We start from the raw sequence: 20,558 nt of genomic DNA on the forward strand, positions 1-20,558 counted from the left end.
AGAAAAGACTCTTCCCTAGCCAAAGCTCTCTAGCAGAAATTCAAAAAATGAAATGCACATAATGGAGTTTCTTTAAAAAAAAAAAAAAAAAACAAACAAAAAAAACCCAAGAATCTTTCACAGTGAAAAGCATTAGATGACCCACCTACAGTAGGGTTTCGACATTCGTGAGGGTTCTGTGCTCAGAACCCTCGCAAATGTTGATTTTCGTGAAGGGGGGACCTCAGAGCCCTGGGGAAAATGGCGGCAGCCACTGGCACTCCTAGTCCAGTAGCCCCGAGGAAGCAAGGCCACTAGCGAATAACTGAATTCGCAAATGTGGCACTTGCAAATGGCGAGACCCTATTGTACCTATATTGCTACAAGTAAAACTTTTCTATTTCCAACATCCTTGGAACCTAGCTGCCGAATTACGGGAGATCAATACCAACACTTCCACTGCTTACTGGGTTCTCAGAAGATGTTTAGGGGTAAATTAGAGCTAAATAACAGCACAAAATACTGAGAACCAGGACTGGTCACTGTAAACAAACTTTATGGGACCACAGGAATTTTGGCCACACCCATGATAAATAGTATCTGGCTAACTAAAATCATACAAGGCCAAGGATGTTGCCACCCAATGAGAGAGTGCCAGACAAGAAAGGTTCAGTCTGTACTATCAATCAAGATAAAACCAGGTTCTCCGAGTTCTCTCTCGCCACATTAACCCTAAATTCAGTCAATTCTTCTCTACCACATTTTGAAGCTAAAGAAACAAAGCACAGTGAGCAACTCAGTGTTGTAGGGCAAGTGGAAACACACCCCCTGAACGGTCTGGGTTGTGCCCCAAACCCCATGGCAAACATGCAGATCTTCAAGCTACCCAGTGTGTAAAGTACTAATTAGTTTGAAAATATGTATTACTTTACTGGGCTTGAAATTGTGGCTCTCTGCCAAGCATGAGAATCCTGACACAAACCACCATGACATCAAGTTGTGTATGAAACCTGAGGAAGAGAGAAGATGCTTCCTAGCAACTGGCAGCTAATCAGCACTGGAAGTTGGATCTGGGCACCAGGATTGTTTGATAGGAAAAAGAAATTAACATTGAAAGGAAATCTGGTGAATATCATGGACTAGGGAAACTGTCTCTTCATTCCTTCCTGACTGGGTTATTTCTCCTGACTATAGTGTGATCTCCACCAGCAAGACAGACTGTCTAAGCTGCACTTTTGTTTTCTCTTCAGAGACTAACAATGTAAATTGCTAGAATCATAAGTTACCAAACAGCTTCTTCTAATCAAGCGCTTTTATTCTCGAGGTAAAAGCATTCCACAGAAAACATCAAAAAACAATAAAAGGACCTGTAAGTATGCTAACAGGCTCACCAGAGATCACCTCCAAACTTCAACAGAGGTTCTGGTCAGTGATAAGTCCTCCAAATGCCACACCAGGTTTTCAACTGAGGTCACCAGATCATAACCATTTTTGCTTAGATCTAGCTCCTTCATAAATTAGTGAGTCCCTCCTGTATCTAATATTGCAGCTGCAGAGACTATGAATAGGTAAGCAGAGAGACAGCTTCAAAAGGATGGCTCCAGGAGTCAGTGACTCACATTCCTCTCTTCCCAAGTATTTCCTTTTAAAACCACTAAATGAAAAGTTATATCTGTTGTTCAGTGTGTCAAATCAGAAGTCCTTTGAAGAACATAAAACTTCCCAGTGTTTACATTAGTCTTAGCTTTCTGTATAAAAATCATATGCAATGACCTCTAAGTATTTTAACATAGTTCAATACATTTTGTCCAGACAAACGCTTGATACTGTAAAACCTGTCTCACTGAAAAATACAGACACACCTTTAAGTCTCTGAGCAGTAAAGAATATACTCAGTTCAAAGCAAGACGACATTGGGGGGACATAAAAAGAAGTTGAAAAGAAGCATAGTTGGTAAGGAAGTCTGAATCACTTCCACTTCTGTAAGAGGATGCACGAAATAAGTACAAAACAAGCTGAACCTGAGAACAACAACAAAAAAAAAAATCTAGCACAAAGTAGAGTCAAGGGTGCCCAGACCCAGGAGAAAGAGGACTTAACAGAGAGCACTATTACAAATGAGCATGATGAACAAACAAGATTGCTGGCAAAAGTCACTAACCAGGACACTCCATGCTGAAACATAATTAAAAGGCGGCATCCCAGCATCCTTCGCACATGCTCCAGTATGGGGAAACATAATTGTGCTATTACACAAATGTTTGCACAGGCAATATTAATTATTGTTTATAAGTAGTGATGTTGGGATAGTGGGAAGCCCCCTCACAAGATAAATAATTGCTCAGGGGCCCAAAAAATCTTCAGCTCAGATTTAAAAAAAAAAAAAAATTAATTTCTAGAGCATGTCACAAGATAGGGGGAAGAGCTGCTAAAGATGAAATAGTCCCATTTTAGGCATAAAGGAATGCATGTCCCTCATATAAAAACAATATCTCTCTTGAATGCTACAAACTAGAAAGGAGTAAGAATGGTAAAATTATGAACATATAAAGTAGACAGAAAGACTTGGAAAACATTCTAAACTCTCAGGTTTTTACACTTCTATCAAGTTAATACTTCTAAACTCATACAAGGGCAACCACATGTATTTCTTAATACTTCTCATGATAGTGATTCTCTCAAATGTACCTGAAGCGAAAAATACTCCAAGGGCTTGGCAGATAAGTAGAGAGAAAACACGTTTTAACAACTACTTGGTTTTAACATGGATTCATTTGTAGTATTCACAGCTTAAAGATATGTTCTATTTTGCTATTTGAGCCCTATATTAATTTGCCAAATTTATTTTAAAGCTATGGTACATCTAAATTAATTTGGTTGTTTTAATCTAGTTTATTTTTCACTGAAGTTTAGTCTTCAAATAAAAATTGAGAAAAGTCCTCTTCCTGACTCAAAGTAAAAAAGAAAAAATGCTTTCACACAATACAGAATAAATGCCATTTCTAGAAAAATTTGCTTCTTGTGCCACTCTGTAAACAATTGCTCAAAGTAACTTCACTCCTCCGATGAAACTGGAAAATGATCACATGTTCAAATCAAACTTGGCTGAGAAATTAACAAGTAGAAGCCAAGTAATACTGAAGAAGAGACCATACCTATTAAACTGCTAAATGCACATTTTTATAAGCTTGGTACATTACAAAACATTATATTCAGTATAAATCCAAAACGCATTGATTTTTGTATTTCTTTTTATTTTGTTTTGTACTACGTTGCATAGTATATTATTGTGACTCACACAGGCAAAACTAGATATTGCTGACCTCTAATCAAATGTCTTACGTTTCAAAATGATCCTAAAAAAAGCCTGAAATATTTTTATAGGTGATGCAACCTAACGAGTGTACCCATCCTGTGGTTTTGAATTAGATAATGTCCAAAATTAATCTACACATTACATTAGCCTGGTTGTCTGAAACATACCCTAGATAACCTGTAAAACCTACATTTTTACAAAAAAAGATGAAAACCATACAACTATAGTTTTATTTCAACGAAATATTCTATATATGAACAGTACATATAGTATTTATCAAGGGTGTAATATTATAAATGCTATAGAATTTCACAGTAAAAAACTGACCAGCTTTATAATCCAGCTTCAAGACGCAAAGTTGCATACTGAGTGCAATTAACATGAGATCATAGGTCTAGCATACATTTTTAAACTCTCGAGTCAGAGTCCAGCATTTCCACTGGCTGATGGATCAAAATCTAGACCTGTGGTTCTCAAACTGCAGGTCAGGACGTGGGTCATTACCCCATTTTAATGGAGTCACTCAAGTTGTATTGGCCCTGGAACCCAGCAAACGTAAATCTGAAGCCCAGGGCTAAGATTACATGCCCCCTGCCAAGGACAAAAGCTGTCGGGCTTCAGTTTTGGCTCCCCTGATCGGGGGACAGGGCTTGGCCAGGCTAAGTTTCTGGTCTCCCTTTCTGCGATCACGTAACAATTTTTGTCATAAGAAGTGGGTCAGGCCACAATGAAGTTTAAAAACCGCTGACCAAGACTATCCATAAAACTTTCTTGGAAATGTTTGATTTTTTCTTAAATCAAATTGGAAAATAAACCATTTTCAAGAATGACAGAATTTATTCTTCTTGGAAATCTCAAAGCATTCTGTGAATAGGAATGGTAAAGAAACCAAATCAAAGGATTACCAAGTCAAGCTTCTTTCTCAATTTAAGTTTTGGATAAAAAAAATAATCAAAAATATAAGTTTCCAAGAGTGGTGGGCTGTCTGATAACTTGTGGAACCTGATTGTAGAATTTTTGAATTCTGGTTGATATTATGAAGTTATTATAAAATTGTTGCTATGAAAAATGCTCTCGCTGAACCCGCTCCTATCTAAATGTACACTCCGCTATTGTTGGCAGGATCAGCAACAGGCACACACCAGAATGAGAACAGTGGGGTGTATTTAACCTTAATGGCTATATACTAATCATAAAAAAAAAAAAAAAAAACACCTCAGGGGGTTGCCCCCCTGCAAGCTGAACCCTGGATTCTATTTTTTTACTTCATTTTTCATCTGGAAAAGTGGGTCTTATTCATGAAAGCGCATGACATAGTAAACTGGTTAGACTCTTGAGGTGCTACAGGACTGCTATTTAATCATAAAATAAGTGTGGAACTTATGTTCTTTTCACCTTGTTACAAAAGAAAAGTGAAAAGTGTTTTGTATACGTAATTATATCAAGATAGTAAGGTTTTCATACCAGGTGTACATACTGTCACAATGGGTAAACAGATTGTATGCACCCATTTACTGGGCTATTGTAGCAACCGTGGATAGCAATGTATCTTTAGTGGAAATTTTGTATTACTATGTACCTTTGTATCACCCTATATCTTTTTAGCAGACCACAGACTTCTGTATTACTCTTTAGATTTGCTATTTTATACTACTTTGTACCTTTGTATTATCCTTTTTATTGGTTATTTTATATTTATAGACACTTTGTACCAGATTCCATACTGTATTTGAAACTCCATTTTAACTTTGTATTAAGCCTGTAAAGCTTGTGCTGTCTGTGTGGGAGCGCGTGTGTGAGAGAGCCACCTGCAAGTGTGAATGTGGATGCTTAGAGAGTTACCCTCTGGAACCAGCCTGTCTGGACAACAAAGACTTGGTGGCTGAAGAACAATAATAACTGGACTCTACAGCAGTGACCCACCCAGTGAGGAAGATTAAGTCCCATCTGTAAGTGATGAGTTATACAGAAACCTGGGGTAATGGGAAAGCATAAAACCCACCTGCCATTGATTGGTGACTCATAGTGCCTGGGGCAGTGGGACAGAACTAGGACTATGGACTGAGAGCTATAAAAGGTGTGTGCACCACTAAAGGATTGGGTTCCTCTTCTCATCTTGTCAACAACGGAGCATCGATCTGGATCTAAAGAACCTGGTTCCACACTCACCTCTAATACATCCAACCAATGGATTAAAGTGAGCAACCTGTGGTAATTATAAGCAACCACAAGACAGTCTGTGCAGGTGTGTATATGCCTCTGAGTAAACTATGTATGTTATATGCATATAATATAATGGTACTGTATTCTCAATAAAAGCAGCATTCTTGCCTTTCCCTCTAAAAAGATCCTGCGTGCTTCTTATAAGCATAATGTTATCCAGACTGACCCAAGACAGACATGACTTAGGCTGCACTGGACTTTTTTCTTCTCTTGCAAAGGTCTTCCCTCTGCCTCTGACCTATGAACAGTCCATTGTTAGGTGGTGGGATCGCAGCATCCTAACCAAAAGAGCTGCAGCATCAGAGGTCAGTCAGCCCCTGTCCTTTTCCCACCTCTAAGTCATCAGCACATAAAATTTTATTTAAAAGGTTTATTCCTTAACTTTCAAACAAACAGTTTGAGCACCAGCAGCTGCCAAAGAAGCAAGTATGATCTACTGGCATTTATAACCTTTGAAAAATTATGCCATTTCTTATTAAAAAGTTTTGTGACTTATGTTTAACCCGACTAATCTAAATGAGATCAGCAATTCACTATGCACTCATAAAAACCAGTATGACCATTTATAGGCACATGATAAACAGATAATATGTAGATGTCTTATTGCTTAGTTTTGAAAGTACAGAGTGAAAGTTAGTTAAGAAACTTTCCATCATTGCCAATGAATTTTGCACAGCTTTTAATACAAAGGCACATACAGCTAATCAGCAAATGTACTTACCTGAATAACAGCACTAAACCAACATGTGTTTCCAACATTCTTTAAGCCAACCGGACAACTGTCTTGCCTTTTTCGATCATAAGGGTTTGGAGAATCACTCCACACTTCTGGATGTGTCCGTTTCAAACTTGCTTTATTTTCTGCTATACTGGCTTCTAGGACTCTTAGAAAGCAGAAAGAGAAATGGAAAAATTAAAAGTAAAGCAACGATAAGACAACAGTGTAATATGTAATTTACACTTCAAAATATTACTACATAAAATAACTTTAATGATTTGGTAACTGTTTAGTCAAGAATACATCTGATAATAGTTACCAAACACTTTATGTGCCATGATACACACTGAAAAAAGACAGCACTTTACTTGCAAGATGCAGCACTGTAGCTGAATTTCTGCAATAAATGGCATTACATACGCATGTTTATAAATAGAGAAAGCTTTCATGACTGAAGGATATCTACTTTTAATTCTGCTATGTAATGGAAAGTAACAAGTTAGCTGAGACTAATAATTTAAAACTGGGCCCTAAATGGATCAAGTAGACAATGAAGGGCCTGTGGGAGAGGTGGGGGGGGAAAGGGAGAAGCAGACTGAGAATCTACCAGTAGTCACTTTTCATCCACAAATATCACAGTGCTTTAGGAAGATCGTCATCACCAGTTTACTAATCAAACTGTAATGAAGGAAATTTAGCTCGCTCAAGATCATGCAGCATACCAGTGACAAGCAGATAATGGAAACCATGATTCTGGATTCCCATACCTACATCCTCTGTGTTGGACTCACTGCCTTACATAGTTCAACTTTGCCTTTTGGATTAGGAAAAACATTCTCTCCTACGCAAAAAAATCTTAAATGGCTCCCACACAGAGGAGTTAGAATACTCAAGACTTAACATTATTTGTTAAAAACTGTATTGCTCACATGCAAGGCATTCATTCTTTACCTAAAAGTGTAACACACACTGAAACAAAAGCTCATAAATCCTACTGAGTTCACACCCCTGAGATCAGTCTATCTAGAGCACTGTTGGGTAGGCGTTTTACTTTTAATTTTGCTAATAACTCAAACAAATTGCTCCCCATATTAGCAAACATCAGTGTTGCTTATTGAGAAAGCCTGAAAGATAAAAGTAACAAAAAAATACATGTTTTTAAAATTCACTTTCACAATCACTGACATTTGTTTGACAGTTTTAGGTGACAGCTACAATTTGGGAGAAGAGCAACTATTTGATTATGGCTTTTAAAGGGGACTTCAATAAAGTGCTTTAAATGTATGTTATATTTTTATTGAACAGCAACTATAATTTAAACTCTGGCTTACAAGTCATTTTGGTTAACACTTGTCAGAATGGGTTATACTGTTATATAGTTCATGTGAGATATGCTAGGCCAAATCAAAAAAAAAAAGCGGGGGTGGGGGAGACAGTCCAGATGACCCTGGAGTAAATTTCTTAGGAGGCCTTTGCAAGCAGGGTTCCTATGGAGAGCCTGCTGGACTGTAAAACTGGTCACAGAGTGATTCAGCGGGGCAGAAAGACATCTTTATTTTAAAACAATAGAACCAATCAATACTCCTCAATAGCAACAGTTTGGGCACATGCAAGGCCATTATAGTTGCACTTCTCTCAAAAATATGTTATTGACCAGATCTATGAAACATGGTATCTTAATGCCAAAAATTACTGTAACGTTTCAAGAACATAGTGATCACGCAAACCAATAAATTCGTGATGTAAAAATCTTAAGTCCTCCCCAGCAAACTTATTAGGCTCCTGTAATTTGTGCCTTTGAAAATTTTCCCCACAGTGAGAACACCAAATTAAGAGATACATATGTCCTTCAATTATTAAAACTGAGTTTTCCAGTTTTGCTTTTGCCACTTGAGTTTGTATTTGACTTGTGCATTTCAGTCAGCCTGATAAACAAAAACAGGTGGTAACATCTGACGTTGTTTCCATTTTCTTTTTTTTTTTTTTTTTTTTTTTTTTAAATAAATAAGTTTCCCTTTCTGGTTTTCAGAACAGAGCAAAACTTCCAAAACACAGCAAAGGAATGATGTTAGCATCCAACAAGAAAAAAAAAGTCTATTTGTATGAAGCTTTATATATACAAAAATAAAGCCTAAAATCCCATAAGAAACTGACATAGTGTATCTGTAAACCTTAAGTTTGAAATTTCTGTATATGGCTTGTGGTTCAGATCTAACATTATATGAATAATACACCCATCTATAATTGAAAGATAAGCCTGTCCCTAGCACAAACTCTGGTTTTTTTTTTTGTTTGTTTGTTTTTTAAATTTTGGTGAGACTGTATGGGGTTGACCAGAGAGATCCAATATGTTACTTGTATAAGTCAGATACGTAAAACAGGATATCGTTAAAACATTCACAGTACTTATGTATAGATTAGAAGATTTAAAAGGCCACTTTTGGCAATTTTTGTGGAGTGGAAAAGTGACTATGAGGAAAAATAAAAAGATCTAAACTCAGAAGATCCTGAAGACTGAATAGAGGCCAAAGCACAAAGAACAAAATAGGAAGTCATCCTGCAAGATGCACCTAACCCTTGGGCACAACTACGAGAACAGTCTCAACAAAAAGATACACTTCAGAAGAGCTGAACTCTTTGAATGAAATATGAGAAGACAGTGAAAGCTATGTTTCTCTTTAAAAAAGAGCACTATTTTAGTGCAAATTATGCCAGAATATACACATTCTGAAACTTGAAGAACAGTATCACTAGCCAACTAAAGTAACTACTAGGAGAAAATTTCCCTCCTGTCTCAGCCCCACCTGCCTGCTTAAGGCATGTAAGACATTTTTAATTAGTCTACTAATGAAAGGACCCTGGCCACCACACAGTTCTTGGCACACATCTGGAAGATTATATTTCATGGACATATTTACTTTTGCAATTAGCACAGATTATATTAAAAAAATAATGTAGTGGAAGGTGGGAAATTTACCCTTTAGAGAAGAAGACTTTTCATTCTATCTCTGACTTTGCTAAACAATACAGGTTTTTGGTGGATCTCCTAACTATAACTTGTCTCAGGCTAAAGGGACTTTATGGAGGATAAAGCAACAGCTTGAGCACCTTAGCTTCTGTAGGCATCATAGGAATGCACAGCACACCACCAACTGAGGGCAGACATAAGATTACTAAAGATGGTTTCCCATTTAAAAAATTTTTTTCTAAAAAACAAAAACAACCCCCTTGTCCAAGCTGCTGAAACATAGGCAGGTCTGCCAACAGGGACAAGAAGGACAAGGGGCAGCTGCCCTCTGGGGCCCAGAGATTCTAAAGGGCTCAAGGCTCCCAGCCTCTGCCACCACTACTGCAGCAACAGCAGCAGCAGCTGGAGTCCCAAATCCTTTAAATCGCTGCCAGAGTCCCAAAGGGCATGGTCCAGGCGGTGTTGAAGGGTTGTTTTGAGGGAGGCTAGCCCTTCTGCCCGAGATTCTGCCCCATGTAGGCCAGCCCCCACCTTGTCCAGGGCCTGGCAAGTTTGTCAGCCCTTACGCAAAATCAAATCTAGAAAATTTCAGTCCAAAAGGTGAATGTTTGCCAGAGTTCTAACCATTGGAAACAAATGTTTTCCACTGAAAAACGGGGCCATCTGTAATGCGCTACTTGTTGTTTCTGCTAAAATTTCAGAAGACTAACAAAATCTTTATGCTTCCAGGTCACAGAAGTGAGAAGGTTTTATCAAAATAATGAACATTGCACACACATGCAGAAGTGGTTAGCTTCTTTATCCTATTTTGGTTTCAACTCTTTTCCAATACACAATAGAAATACCGTTCAGTTTTACGTCTGATTTCAGAAAACAGTGACCAAAGGTAGTTAAGCAAATGTGCATCCATGTAATATACTATTAATTTCTACTCTCACAATAAAGGGCTGGTTTTTCAACAGAAAGCATACAATGCAGTAAAGCAAAACTCCTAAAGCCAGACACGGCAGCAGCACACCAGATAACAATTAACGATTTCTTCTTTATTAGATTTTTTTTCAAATCAACACAGGCCAATCTCTGATTCTTTTAAAATTTTATTTCTGGTTTATATAAGTTGTTTGTTTACCTGCTAATGGCTTGCTCCTCATCTGTTATTCCAGTCTCCCTGAATGCCCTGTTTGATTCCTCCAAACTCAAGGCAATTGCCCTCTGAAGATCATCTTTATCATCTCCAGTGAGATCAATCACATCTGAAAAGCAAAACTATCTTTCTCAAATTAAAAGTGAAACAGAATGAAAAATAAGTCTTACTGCAGAGGATACAAAACCAGTGTGGACAGCTAAACCACGTAAATTCCTCCTCAAAATTCACTTTTTTTTTTTTTTTTGGTTTGCTTGCCAAGGCTAATCTTAATGTCTTCACTGCTTACTTCCTCTCCTACCTGATAATTAAAATAAGAAAGAAAAAGAAAAACACTTGCGCTTTGGAAAGTATTAGTTACAAAGGGAAATTTCGCACTTTTCCAAAACCTTTCTGTTTCCAAAGTGGTTTCCATCAAGTTACCCATGAATATAGGACTGGTTCGGCAAACTGATAGCTTCCTGCAAGCTTCCCTTTTCCACTGCTGATTTTAAATACAGGGGTGTAACCATCTTTATCAGGGCCAAGATACTAATCTTTCCATATACACATATAGCCTTTCCTTAAAGGATACCTTCGCTATCTCCTCATATGGAGCAGTGTGCACCGAATGTCAACAAAGCACAAGCACAAACCCAATCTTGCAAACATTTGTGTGTGTATTCTACAGTAAACTCTTTCATACCTGCCAGCCCTGGGACTGGAAGGTTATTGGATATTCAAATATTCTAGATAATAGAAGGCTATGTTCACACTACTATGATCTATCAACAGAAGTTTACTGTTGGAAGAGATCTTCCAGAAAAACTTCTGTCAACAGATGACATCCACACACAAAAGTGGATCGAAAGAGCAATCCGCTCTGCCAACAGAGTTGCCAGACAGCCCAGCCATCGGAACGGCCAACCAGAAGCTCAGCAAACAGGGCTGCCCAGTGAACCAGAAGCCCAGTATGTCAACAGAAGGCCCCCCCGGAGCATCTACACAGCTTTTTGGTCAACAGAAACGGTCGACAAAGGCATTGTACCCCATCACAGAGAGGCAGAATGCTGTCAGTGGAAGTGCAACAGTAGTACTATACACAGCAAACTAAAATTTACTTCTGGTTAAAATGTCAAGTTATTTGAGAGTTCCAGATATGGAAGAGTTTACTGTATACAGACATAATTGTGCGTGCACGCACGCACGCACGCACGCACGCACAGAGTCAATGAGATTGCTGATATGGGCAAGGTAATTACATACATGAGCATTTGCAGCATTAAGACCTAAGGGAGGAGCCAGCCTATTATTACACTAAATAGTCCTTTCCCTCCTTCTTGCCTCCCATTCTGCTCCTCATACTGCTTTTTCAGTTTGAAAATAAACAACACAGCGAATTTCCTTCAGTCTTAGTGAAAGGATCCAACACAATATTCAATTACCAAAATATCAAAAGAAAAATTGTACAGATAATGACGTTTAAAATAAGAATCCCCACTTTGGCAATCCATCTAAACCCCTTCTGTTTATCAAATGAATAAAAATCACACGCAAGCCTACTTTTTACTTTTCGTACCATCCCAATCATCACCAAAAACTAGAAAACAAAAAAACTCACAAAAACAACAGCAAACCCCTCAGTTGCCAGCAAATAAAACTTACATGAAGCTTCCCAGCCTACTGTGTACAGCAGCAGAAACTACTCTTTACTCTGAGAAGGAAATACACTTTTTCTCTCTAGCTGCTAAATTATGCATTCCACACTCAAGCAGAGAACTCTTACCAGAAAAACACTTGCGTTTTGGAAAGTATTAGTTACAAAGAGCAGTCAGGCTAATGAGAACAACTGCCAGATGTGCAAGACTGCTAGTAGGAGAAGACTGAAGATATCAGACTTCCCATGGCCGATATGCAAGTCAGCCATGGAGAGGTGATGAGGAAGGTGTTATGCTGTACAAAGATGACCATCATGTGTACTTCACATATGTCATCAAACCAGTGTCAGTACACTGCCATTTTAACTTTGTTTCTTGTTCTGAAGGGCTAGAACAAAGCCAAATAAAGAAGCTAGGCCCAGGGACTGTTCCAGCCTAAAAACTGTTAAAAGCAGATACAGCATGGGTGACAGAAGGAAAAGATAAAAAGCTGGGTATTATAGAGGAGAGAGAGTGAGGTAACTTATTTATATTTCCCCTTTTACTGGCTAACCTCTGTACCTTGTTCCCAAGAACCTCTCTTTTTAGCCTTCTTCTGACAGATTGGCCCGTGATGAACTAAGTAGCCCTTATTTTCCCGGCCTTACGTGGCGGTGGATACTTTCTGTTGAATCAAAATAACACATGGAATGTCTGATGTTAATCATTTCCATAGCTACACAGCAATAGCAAACATAAACTGAAGCTAGGGAAGGACTGATGATATGAAAAAAGACAGTTCTTTTCTGATGCTTTCAGAAATTAGGCATAGTACTAACACTTCTCCCACTACATTCCTCCTCTCCAGCTTCTACCAGAGTCTGTGTTATTTGTCAAAATTCAGTTTAATTTAGATTGTAAACCGTTAGAAGCAACAGCCATGCCTTCTTGCCTGTAAAGCAATATATACAGCTACAGCACAACTATAAAACAGCAATAAACAGCAGCAAGAATAACGAAGTAACTGATTTTACTTAAAATATCTTTGTGATGCTAGGAAAAGGTTCCTGATTATTCTTCTTTAAAAGAACTTTGAGTCTCAGTCTTGCAAACCTCACTCCAGAGGCAGCTACATCAATTATGACAATAAGGCGCTTGGTTGAGAAAGAAACTAACACCTGTTATGTTATGGATTTTAATATTCCGTAAATACCAATTCAGACAAAACATCTGGCAAGCTCCAAATATGGAACCATGCCTGCAGACAGAGACTTGGGCATTCCAAGCTGGATTAGGAACCTTTCAATGATGGCAAATAAAAACATAAAAAACACAAAGAAGAGGCCAGCAGTGAAGTTGTTGGGAGTGCTATCCAATGAGCAGCATACTGATTTGGAGACCTGCTCGTGTTATTCAAAAATTTCAAATGTAACAAAAAATGTTATTTTCTGTCATCACCAAAACCATTCAATGGATTTACAGCTCTGAATTTCATAACTAATCTGTTGTTCTACATTTTCTACCCATTTTCAGGTAGTCACTGGGCACCCTTGCAGACTCACTGGAAGTTTAATGTATTTCCGGTTAGAATGCTTGTTGTGATCACAACTAATAAGGATGGGAAAGGTTAGTTTGGGGTATGTTGGGAAAAAGCAGGTTGGAGTAAATGAGTATACCCATGAATTAGATAAATCTAGGATTACATTATTCACGCCTTCAGAGAGGTGGCCATTCCTGCAGCAATGTCTTTTTCATTAGGGTTGGTAAGATGCAGATAACTGAAAGATCTGCTTATCCACAAATTAAAAGGAAGCGACAGCATTATAGTGAAAAATAAAAAAATTAAATCTTTTCTTTACACACACCCAAAGGTCCAACACAGTAATATTTTCACTGCAAACTACCCTTCATTCAGTTCAGACACAAATTCCCATTGTTTAAACAAAATAAAAACAAAACAAAAAAAAGCACATTCCAAAATATTTTGAGGTCAAAGTCAACTAGCACTTTGCCAAAACTGTAATATTTTCCTTGATCATATGAGGCACATATTTTAATACTATAAATGTTTGCTAATGGACTAAATGCTAAGAACATCACCAAAATTTACTGGTGTACTCAAAACTCCCTTCTGACACTTTGTTTCTAAAAATTTTGCAAGTGAGAAGTATTGTAAATGTGCTATGTAATTATACACCACCATTCAAATAGTTTTACTTTATATATGCTGTGTCTACACTAGCCAAAAACTTCAAAATGGCCATGCAAATGGCCATTTCGAAGTTTACTAATGAAGCGCTGAAATACATATTCAGTGCCTCATAAGCATGTGGGTGGCTGCGGCACTTCAAAATTGACGTGGCTCGTCCAGACTGGGTGCCTTTTCGAAAGGATCCCAGCTACTTCAAAGTCCCTTTATTCCTATGAGCAGATAGGAATAAGGGGATTTCGAAATAGCCGGGGTCCTTTCAAAAAGGAGCCCCGTCTGCACGAGCTGTGCGGCGGCGAGCCGCATCAATTTCAAAGTGCCACGGCCACCCGTATGCTAATGAGGCGCTGAATATGTATTTCAGCACTTCATTAGTAAACTTCGAAATGGCCATTTGCATGGCCATTTTGAAGATTTTGGCTAGTGCAGACATAGCCATAGTGTTTGGTACCATGCCCACAGACGTCAACAGAAATTCCTCAATTGGTTTCAAAGGGCTTTAGCTCGGGTACCATATGATTTTCTTTTATAAATTGTACTTCTCTTCTCAGGTGTTCATACGTATTTTTCTCTAAGCAAACCACCTATCATCCCTTTCCTCACCTACACACACATTATAATTAATCAGTGTCATTTAATATCTAAATGAGATTAACTGAACTCCTACTTGCAAACTGATGCTGTCTGAACTTCCCTTTTTCTCTTGCATTCCAAGGACATCTGCCTGTTCTGGTAGTTCTCTAAATAAGGGGTGAGCAAACTTTTGAGGAGTAAAAGGACTTCAAAGGAGTGCGGGCACTTCGAAGTACCCGCGGCTACATGCGAGCTGGCACTTTGAAGTCTCACACTTCGAAGTTGCCGTGGGGGAGATTTAGCCTAACGAAGTGCTATGTATGCACCGCAGCACTTCATTAGCAATCTCCCAACACCCTAATTATCATGCCCCCTTCGAAGTTGGGGACTAGTCTAGACACAGCCCAGGAGTTTACTGGGAAAAAAGAAGAATGAAAGGAACCCCTGGGGTGTGCAACAAACTCAGCCTACAAAAGTAAAAGAGCCAGTGACCCTCTAATTCAGGGATAGGAAACCTTTTTCCTGCCATGGCCTACTGAACCCAGGGGGAAGGGACGTGGGGAAGACAGACTCACAGGCCACATGTAGGCCCATGGGATGTGGCGGTGCAGCAATGAGTAGAGGCTTGAGGATTCCCCAAGGCTTTGGAATTAGAGTTGCCATCTGTCCAACCAGGTGGACCAGACCCGTATCACGAACGGTGATGGCGTCCAGTCAGGAAAGCTGGCATCCCTGTAATTGGGATGCGGCCAAAAATGACAGGTTCAGGGTGCAGTAGAGGGCTCCAGGCCGGAGCAACAGGTTGGAGTGTAGGAGGGAGAGGAGGGCACCACCTGGAGTGCAATGGGACCTGGGATGAGGCATTTGGGGTGCAAGAGAAGGCCCAGGTGAAGGCAAAGGGATTTGGAATGTGGGAGAGGGGTCAGGGCAGGAGGTCTGGCTGGAAGTTAAGATACTGTGCTCAGGGTTGGGTTAGTGGAAGGACTTCTTGCTCTCGGAGAGAGTTTGAGTGTGTGAGGGGGCTCAGGACTCGGGCAGCAGGTTGGGGTGCAGAGCACTCATTTCCAGCAGCTCCCAAATTCAGAAGCAGCTGGCACATGTCTTTGCGGCTCCTGTGGGGGAAAATTGTAAATTCATGCACTGCCCTAGCCTGCAAATACCACCCCGATAGTTCCCACTGCCTGCGGTTCCCAGATAATGAGAGCTGTTGGGGCAGCCCTGGGAGGCAAGGACAGCATGTAGAGCTTCCCGGATTGCCACAAGGCAGCATTCCAGCTCCCCGTACTGTGTGGGTGCACCCTGTCGCAGGGCTTTCAGCTCACTGAACAGAGACTTGTCGAGGTCTACATAAAATTAAGTAGGAGGCACTGAACCCAATCCATAGGCCAGAGGTTCCCCATTTCTGCTCTAATTAATATAGCTCCATAAATGTGCAAGGTATGTTTACATTCATGTAAGATGGTCTCTGCAAGAAGAGCTTAACAGTTACACAGAAGAATAATTTCAATGCATGAAATATTTCAGGACTTGTATTTCAGTGGCTTCAACTTCAGAACAGAGGAACATGTCACTATTTCTAAAAAGGCTTGGCTGCAGACAATATTTTTCTAAAATGAATATCTTCTCTTTTTGGTGCTTCTTCCTTCTGTAACCCTAAATTCTTTAAATTTCTTAAATAAAATGGAGAAAATACTATGTTTAGCAAAGTAACAGTTCTGACTAACGACCCCAGACAAAAATGAACTGAGGTGACCTGTTTTAAATCGTGGTCCTAAGAGCATTGAACTTCAGGTGGAAGTGCTTCAAGTTCTCTAATAACACCAGATTATTGAACTATACTTCACTGGCTTTTTGTGTTGCAGTTCTCTTTTTTTCAGAAAAGGACCACTGTACCTATAGTAAGGTTTCATTCTCATTAACAATAAAAACTATTCATATTTCTAAAAATAGAGAAGTTACTCACCGTAGTAACGGTGGTTCTTCGAGATGTGTCCCCGTGGGTGCTCCACAATAGGTGACGGCTTGGCTGGCGCCGCAGATCGGATCTTCCAAGCAGTTTCTGCCGGACCGCACATGCGCCGGCGCGCGCCGCTCCCTGGCGCGCTCCTGGCCATGTGCGCGATCCGGTCCCCGCCAGTTCCTCGACCAACCGCCTCGGGTGCCCCTGCAAAACACTAACAGAGATCCGAAGCGGGGAGGACGGGCGGGAAGTGGAGCACCCACGGGGACACATCTCGAAGAACCACCGTTACTACGGTGAGTAACTTCTCTTTCTTCTTCGAGTGTCCCCGTGGGTGCTCCACAATAGGTGACTACCCAGCAGTAACCCAAGATAGGTGGTGGGTAATCGGACTAAGTGCAGCTGGTCCCCGAGAGGACCGCTGCGGAGAGACGGGTATCCTCTTGGAATACCCTGTGAAGGGCGTAATGTTTGGCGAAGGTGTCGTAGGATGACCAGGTCGCCGCTCTGCAAATGTCTTTCAATGCAACGCCCTTGAAAAAGGCTGTTGATGCTGCCACTGCCCTGGTGGAGTAAGCCCTGGGAGTGGCCGACAAAGGAGTCTTTTTGAGCTCGTAGCACATTTTTATGCAGGATACAATGTGCTTTGAAATTCTCTGCGATGAGAGACCTTCTCCTTTTGATTTGGGAGCGAGGGAGACTAGGAGTCTATCCGTTTTCCGGAAGGACTTGGTCCTGTCTACGTAGAAGGCTAGCGCCCTCCTCACGTCCAGGAGGTGTAGGCGCGCCTCTTCGCTGGAGGTATGAGGCTTTGGATAAAACGAGGGTAGAACAATAGGTTCATTGATGTGAAACTCGGAAGAAACTTTGGGAACAAAGGCTGGATGCAGCTGTATGGTTACCGCCTCCTTGGAAAAGACAGTGCAGGGTGGCGTTGCCATGACTGCCGCAAGCTCGCTCACCCGACGAGCCGACGTAATTGCAAGAAGAAAGGTCGTCTTTATTGTAAGGAGGCGAAAGGGAACCGTGGCCAAGGGCTCGAACGGTGGTCCCATGAGTGTGGTAAGCACCAGGTCCAAGCTCCACGAGGGTGGAATCGGTTTCCGAGGGGGGTAGAGGTTTACCAACCCTTTGAGGAACCTGGTAACCATAGGGTGGGCGAACACCATGTGCCCCCCATCCTCATGTCTGAACGCCGAGATGGCGGCAAGGTGGACCTTTAACGAGGATAGCGAGAGTCCTGCTCTCTTGAGGTCCAGTAAATACTCTGAATTGTAGGTATAGGCACCGAAAGGGGGGCCAGCTGCTTGGTAGAACACCAAGCCATGAAGCGAGTCCATTTTTGTTTGTAGGTTTTCCTAGTGGAAGTCCTCCTGCTACTTTCTAGGACTTGCTGTACTTCCACTGTGCATGTGCTCTCTAGGGAGCTGAGCCATGGATTAGCCACGCTTGCAGTCGCAGGCTTTGGGGGTGCGGATGCACTATGGACCCCTGGGCTTGCATGAGCAGATCCGGCGCCACCGGAAGAGGCATCGGTGGGCGGTCCGACATGCGCAGGAGTAGGGGGAACCATTGTTGGCGATCCCACGTTGGGACTATCAGGATCATCCGAGCCTTTTCTCTCCTGGCTTTTTGCAGAACCTTGTGGATCAGCACTGCGGGGGGAAACGCGTAAAGCAGGGGGCCCCCCCATGGGATCGCGAACGTGTCCCCCAGGGATCCCCGGCCCAGCCCTGCTCTGGAGGAGAATCGTGGGCACTGTTTGTTGTGCTGAGTGGCAAACAGATCTATTTGGGGAAACCCCCATGCGTGGAAAATCGGCCGTAGTAGATCGGGACGGATCTGCCACTCGTGGGTGAGCGCAAAACGCCTGCTCAACTGGTCTGCCTTCACGTTGTGCGCGCCCGGCAAGTATGAGGCTCTCAGGATTATATCGTGGGCGATGCACCAGTTCCATAGGCGGATTGCTTCCGCGCATAAGGTACGGGATCGAGCTCCTCCTTGCCTGTTTATGTAAAACATGGTGGAGGTATTGTCCGTACTGATCCCGACGACTTTGCCTCGTATACGGTCTCGAAAGTGTTTGCAGGCGTTGAACACTGCTCTGAGCTCTAGAACATTGATATGTAGAGACTGTTCCGTGGGTGACCACAGTCCTTGAGCCACCTCTTCGCCCATGTGCACTCCCCACCCTATGAGGGAGGCATCCATAGTGAGGAAAACCGATATTTGCGGCTGATGGAAGGGTACCCCTGTTAGCAAGTTCCCGGGGTTTACCCACCATTGCAGGGGTTCGCGCACCCCAGGTGAGGGCGACACCACCCTGTGAACGGTGTGTACTGCCGGCTTGTATACACTTGCCAGCCAGTGTTGCATGCTGCGCATGTGCAACCTGGCGTTCTGTACCACAAACGTCGCCGCTGCCATGTGGCCCAGGAGCTGCAAGCACGTCAAGACCGGCACTGTAGGGCTGAAGGTGATGACCTGCACGAGGGAACCGATGGCTCGAAAGCGAGCCTCTGGTAGGTATACTCTCGCCGAGACCGAGTTTATGCGAGCCCCTATGAACTCTATGTCCTGTGAGGGGTCTATCTTTGATTTTGCCAGATTGATAACCAGGCCAAGTGAGGAGAACGTGTTTGCTGTGACGCGTATCATGCGGAGGACCTCCCTTTTCGAGGTCCCTTTGAGCAGGCAGTCGTCCAGATACGGGAAGATAAACACCCCCTGTCTGTGCAGGTAGGCTGACACCACTGCCAAGGTCTTGGTGAAGACTCTGGGGGCTGAGGAAAGGCCAAACGGTAGGACCTTGTATTGGAAGTGTTCGTTGCCCACCATGAACCGGAGAAAACGCCGGTGAGCCGGATGGATGGTTATGTGGAAGTACGCGTCTTGTAGATCGAGGGCTGCGAACCAGTCTCCATCGTCCAGTGCTGTAAGGATGGAGGCAATCGTGATCATCCGAAAACGTTGCTTGCGTAGATACCTGTTGAGGCCACGAAGGTCTAAGATGGGCCTCCAGCCTCCTGTCTTTTTCTCCGTCAGGAAATACCGAGAGTAGAACCCTTTCCCTTGCAGTTGCTCCGGCACCTTCTCCACCGCCCCTAAGAACTCGAGGTGGGCCACCTCCTGCCTGAGCCTGGCTACATGGGAGGCCTCCTGAGGGTGGGGCTTGGGCCCGGGTCGCGGCGGCGGGAGCGACTGGAAGGGGATGGCGTACCCCGTGGCTATGATCTCCAGCACCCATTTGTCTGTGGTGATCCTTTGCCACTGGTCGTAGAATGGTCGGAGGCGATGGTGAAAAAGCCGTTTCGGATGATCTTGTGCAATGGTGGTGATGGCACAGCCCTGGATCTGTATGTCAAACTTGTGGCCTTTGGCCCCGCCCCGAGGACGGACGGCCCTGTTGTGAGCGTCGCCTGGGGGTTCTGTACTGCTGGTGCTGCTGATGCCGCCCTTGCTCGTAACCCCTGTGATACTGGGGGCGCTGTTGCTGGTATTGGTACCGCCTTTGCTGTGGGTAGTACCTTTTCTTTGAGTATGGAGGGGTGTAAATCCCCAGGGTCCTGAGTGTGGCTCTTGAATCTTTACTGGAATGAAGGACCGAGTCAGTTGATTCAGCAAACAGCTTCTGCAAGTCGAAGGGAAGGTCAACTATCTTCGCTTGCAGATCTCTTGGTATACCCGAGGTCTGGAGCCAGGACTCCCGTCGCATCACCACTGCAGTTGCTGTGGAACGTGCTGCCGTGTCCGCAACGTCCAAAGCAATCTGGACTTCCATCCTCGCAGCCGCGTAGCCCTCTTGCACTATGGCCTTGAGGACCGGCTTTTTGTCCTCTGGAAGCGAGTCCA

General features: G+C 42.3%; 1 protein-coding gene across 5 annotated transcripts in view; it reads right to left on the minus strand.

The window, feature by feature from the left end:
* The window catches only part of USP25 (ubiquitin specific peptidase 25), a 153,128-nt gene that overhangs the window by 87,572 nt on the left and 44,998 nt on the right, over positions 1-20,558 (minus strand). For 4 of the 5 annotated variants that reach the window (XM_074997567.1, XM_074997597.1, XM_074997587.1 and 1 more), the window contains 2 exons: positions 10,334-10,457; positions 6,240-6,402 (listed from right to left, as the gene is read on the minus strand). In XM_074997567.1, the coding sequence (XP_074853668.1) occupies positions 6,240-6,402; positions 10,334-10,457 (287 nt within the window). The remainder of the gene's footprint in view (positions 1-6,239; positions 6,403-10,333; positions 10,458-20,558) is intronic. The other variant, XM_074997607.1, reaches the window with a different exon arrangement.

This window comes from Carettochelys insculpta, chromosome 1 (assembly GCF_033958435.1).
Source record: "Carettochelys insculpta isolate YL-2023 chromosome 1, ASM3395843v1, whole genome shotgun sequence".
NCBI lineage: Eukaryota > Metazoa > Chordata > Testudines > Carettochelyidae > Carettochelys > Carettochelys insculpta.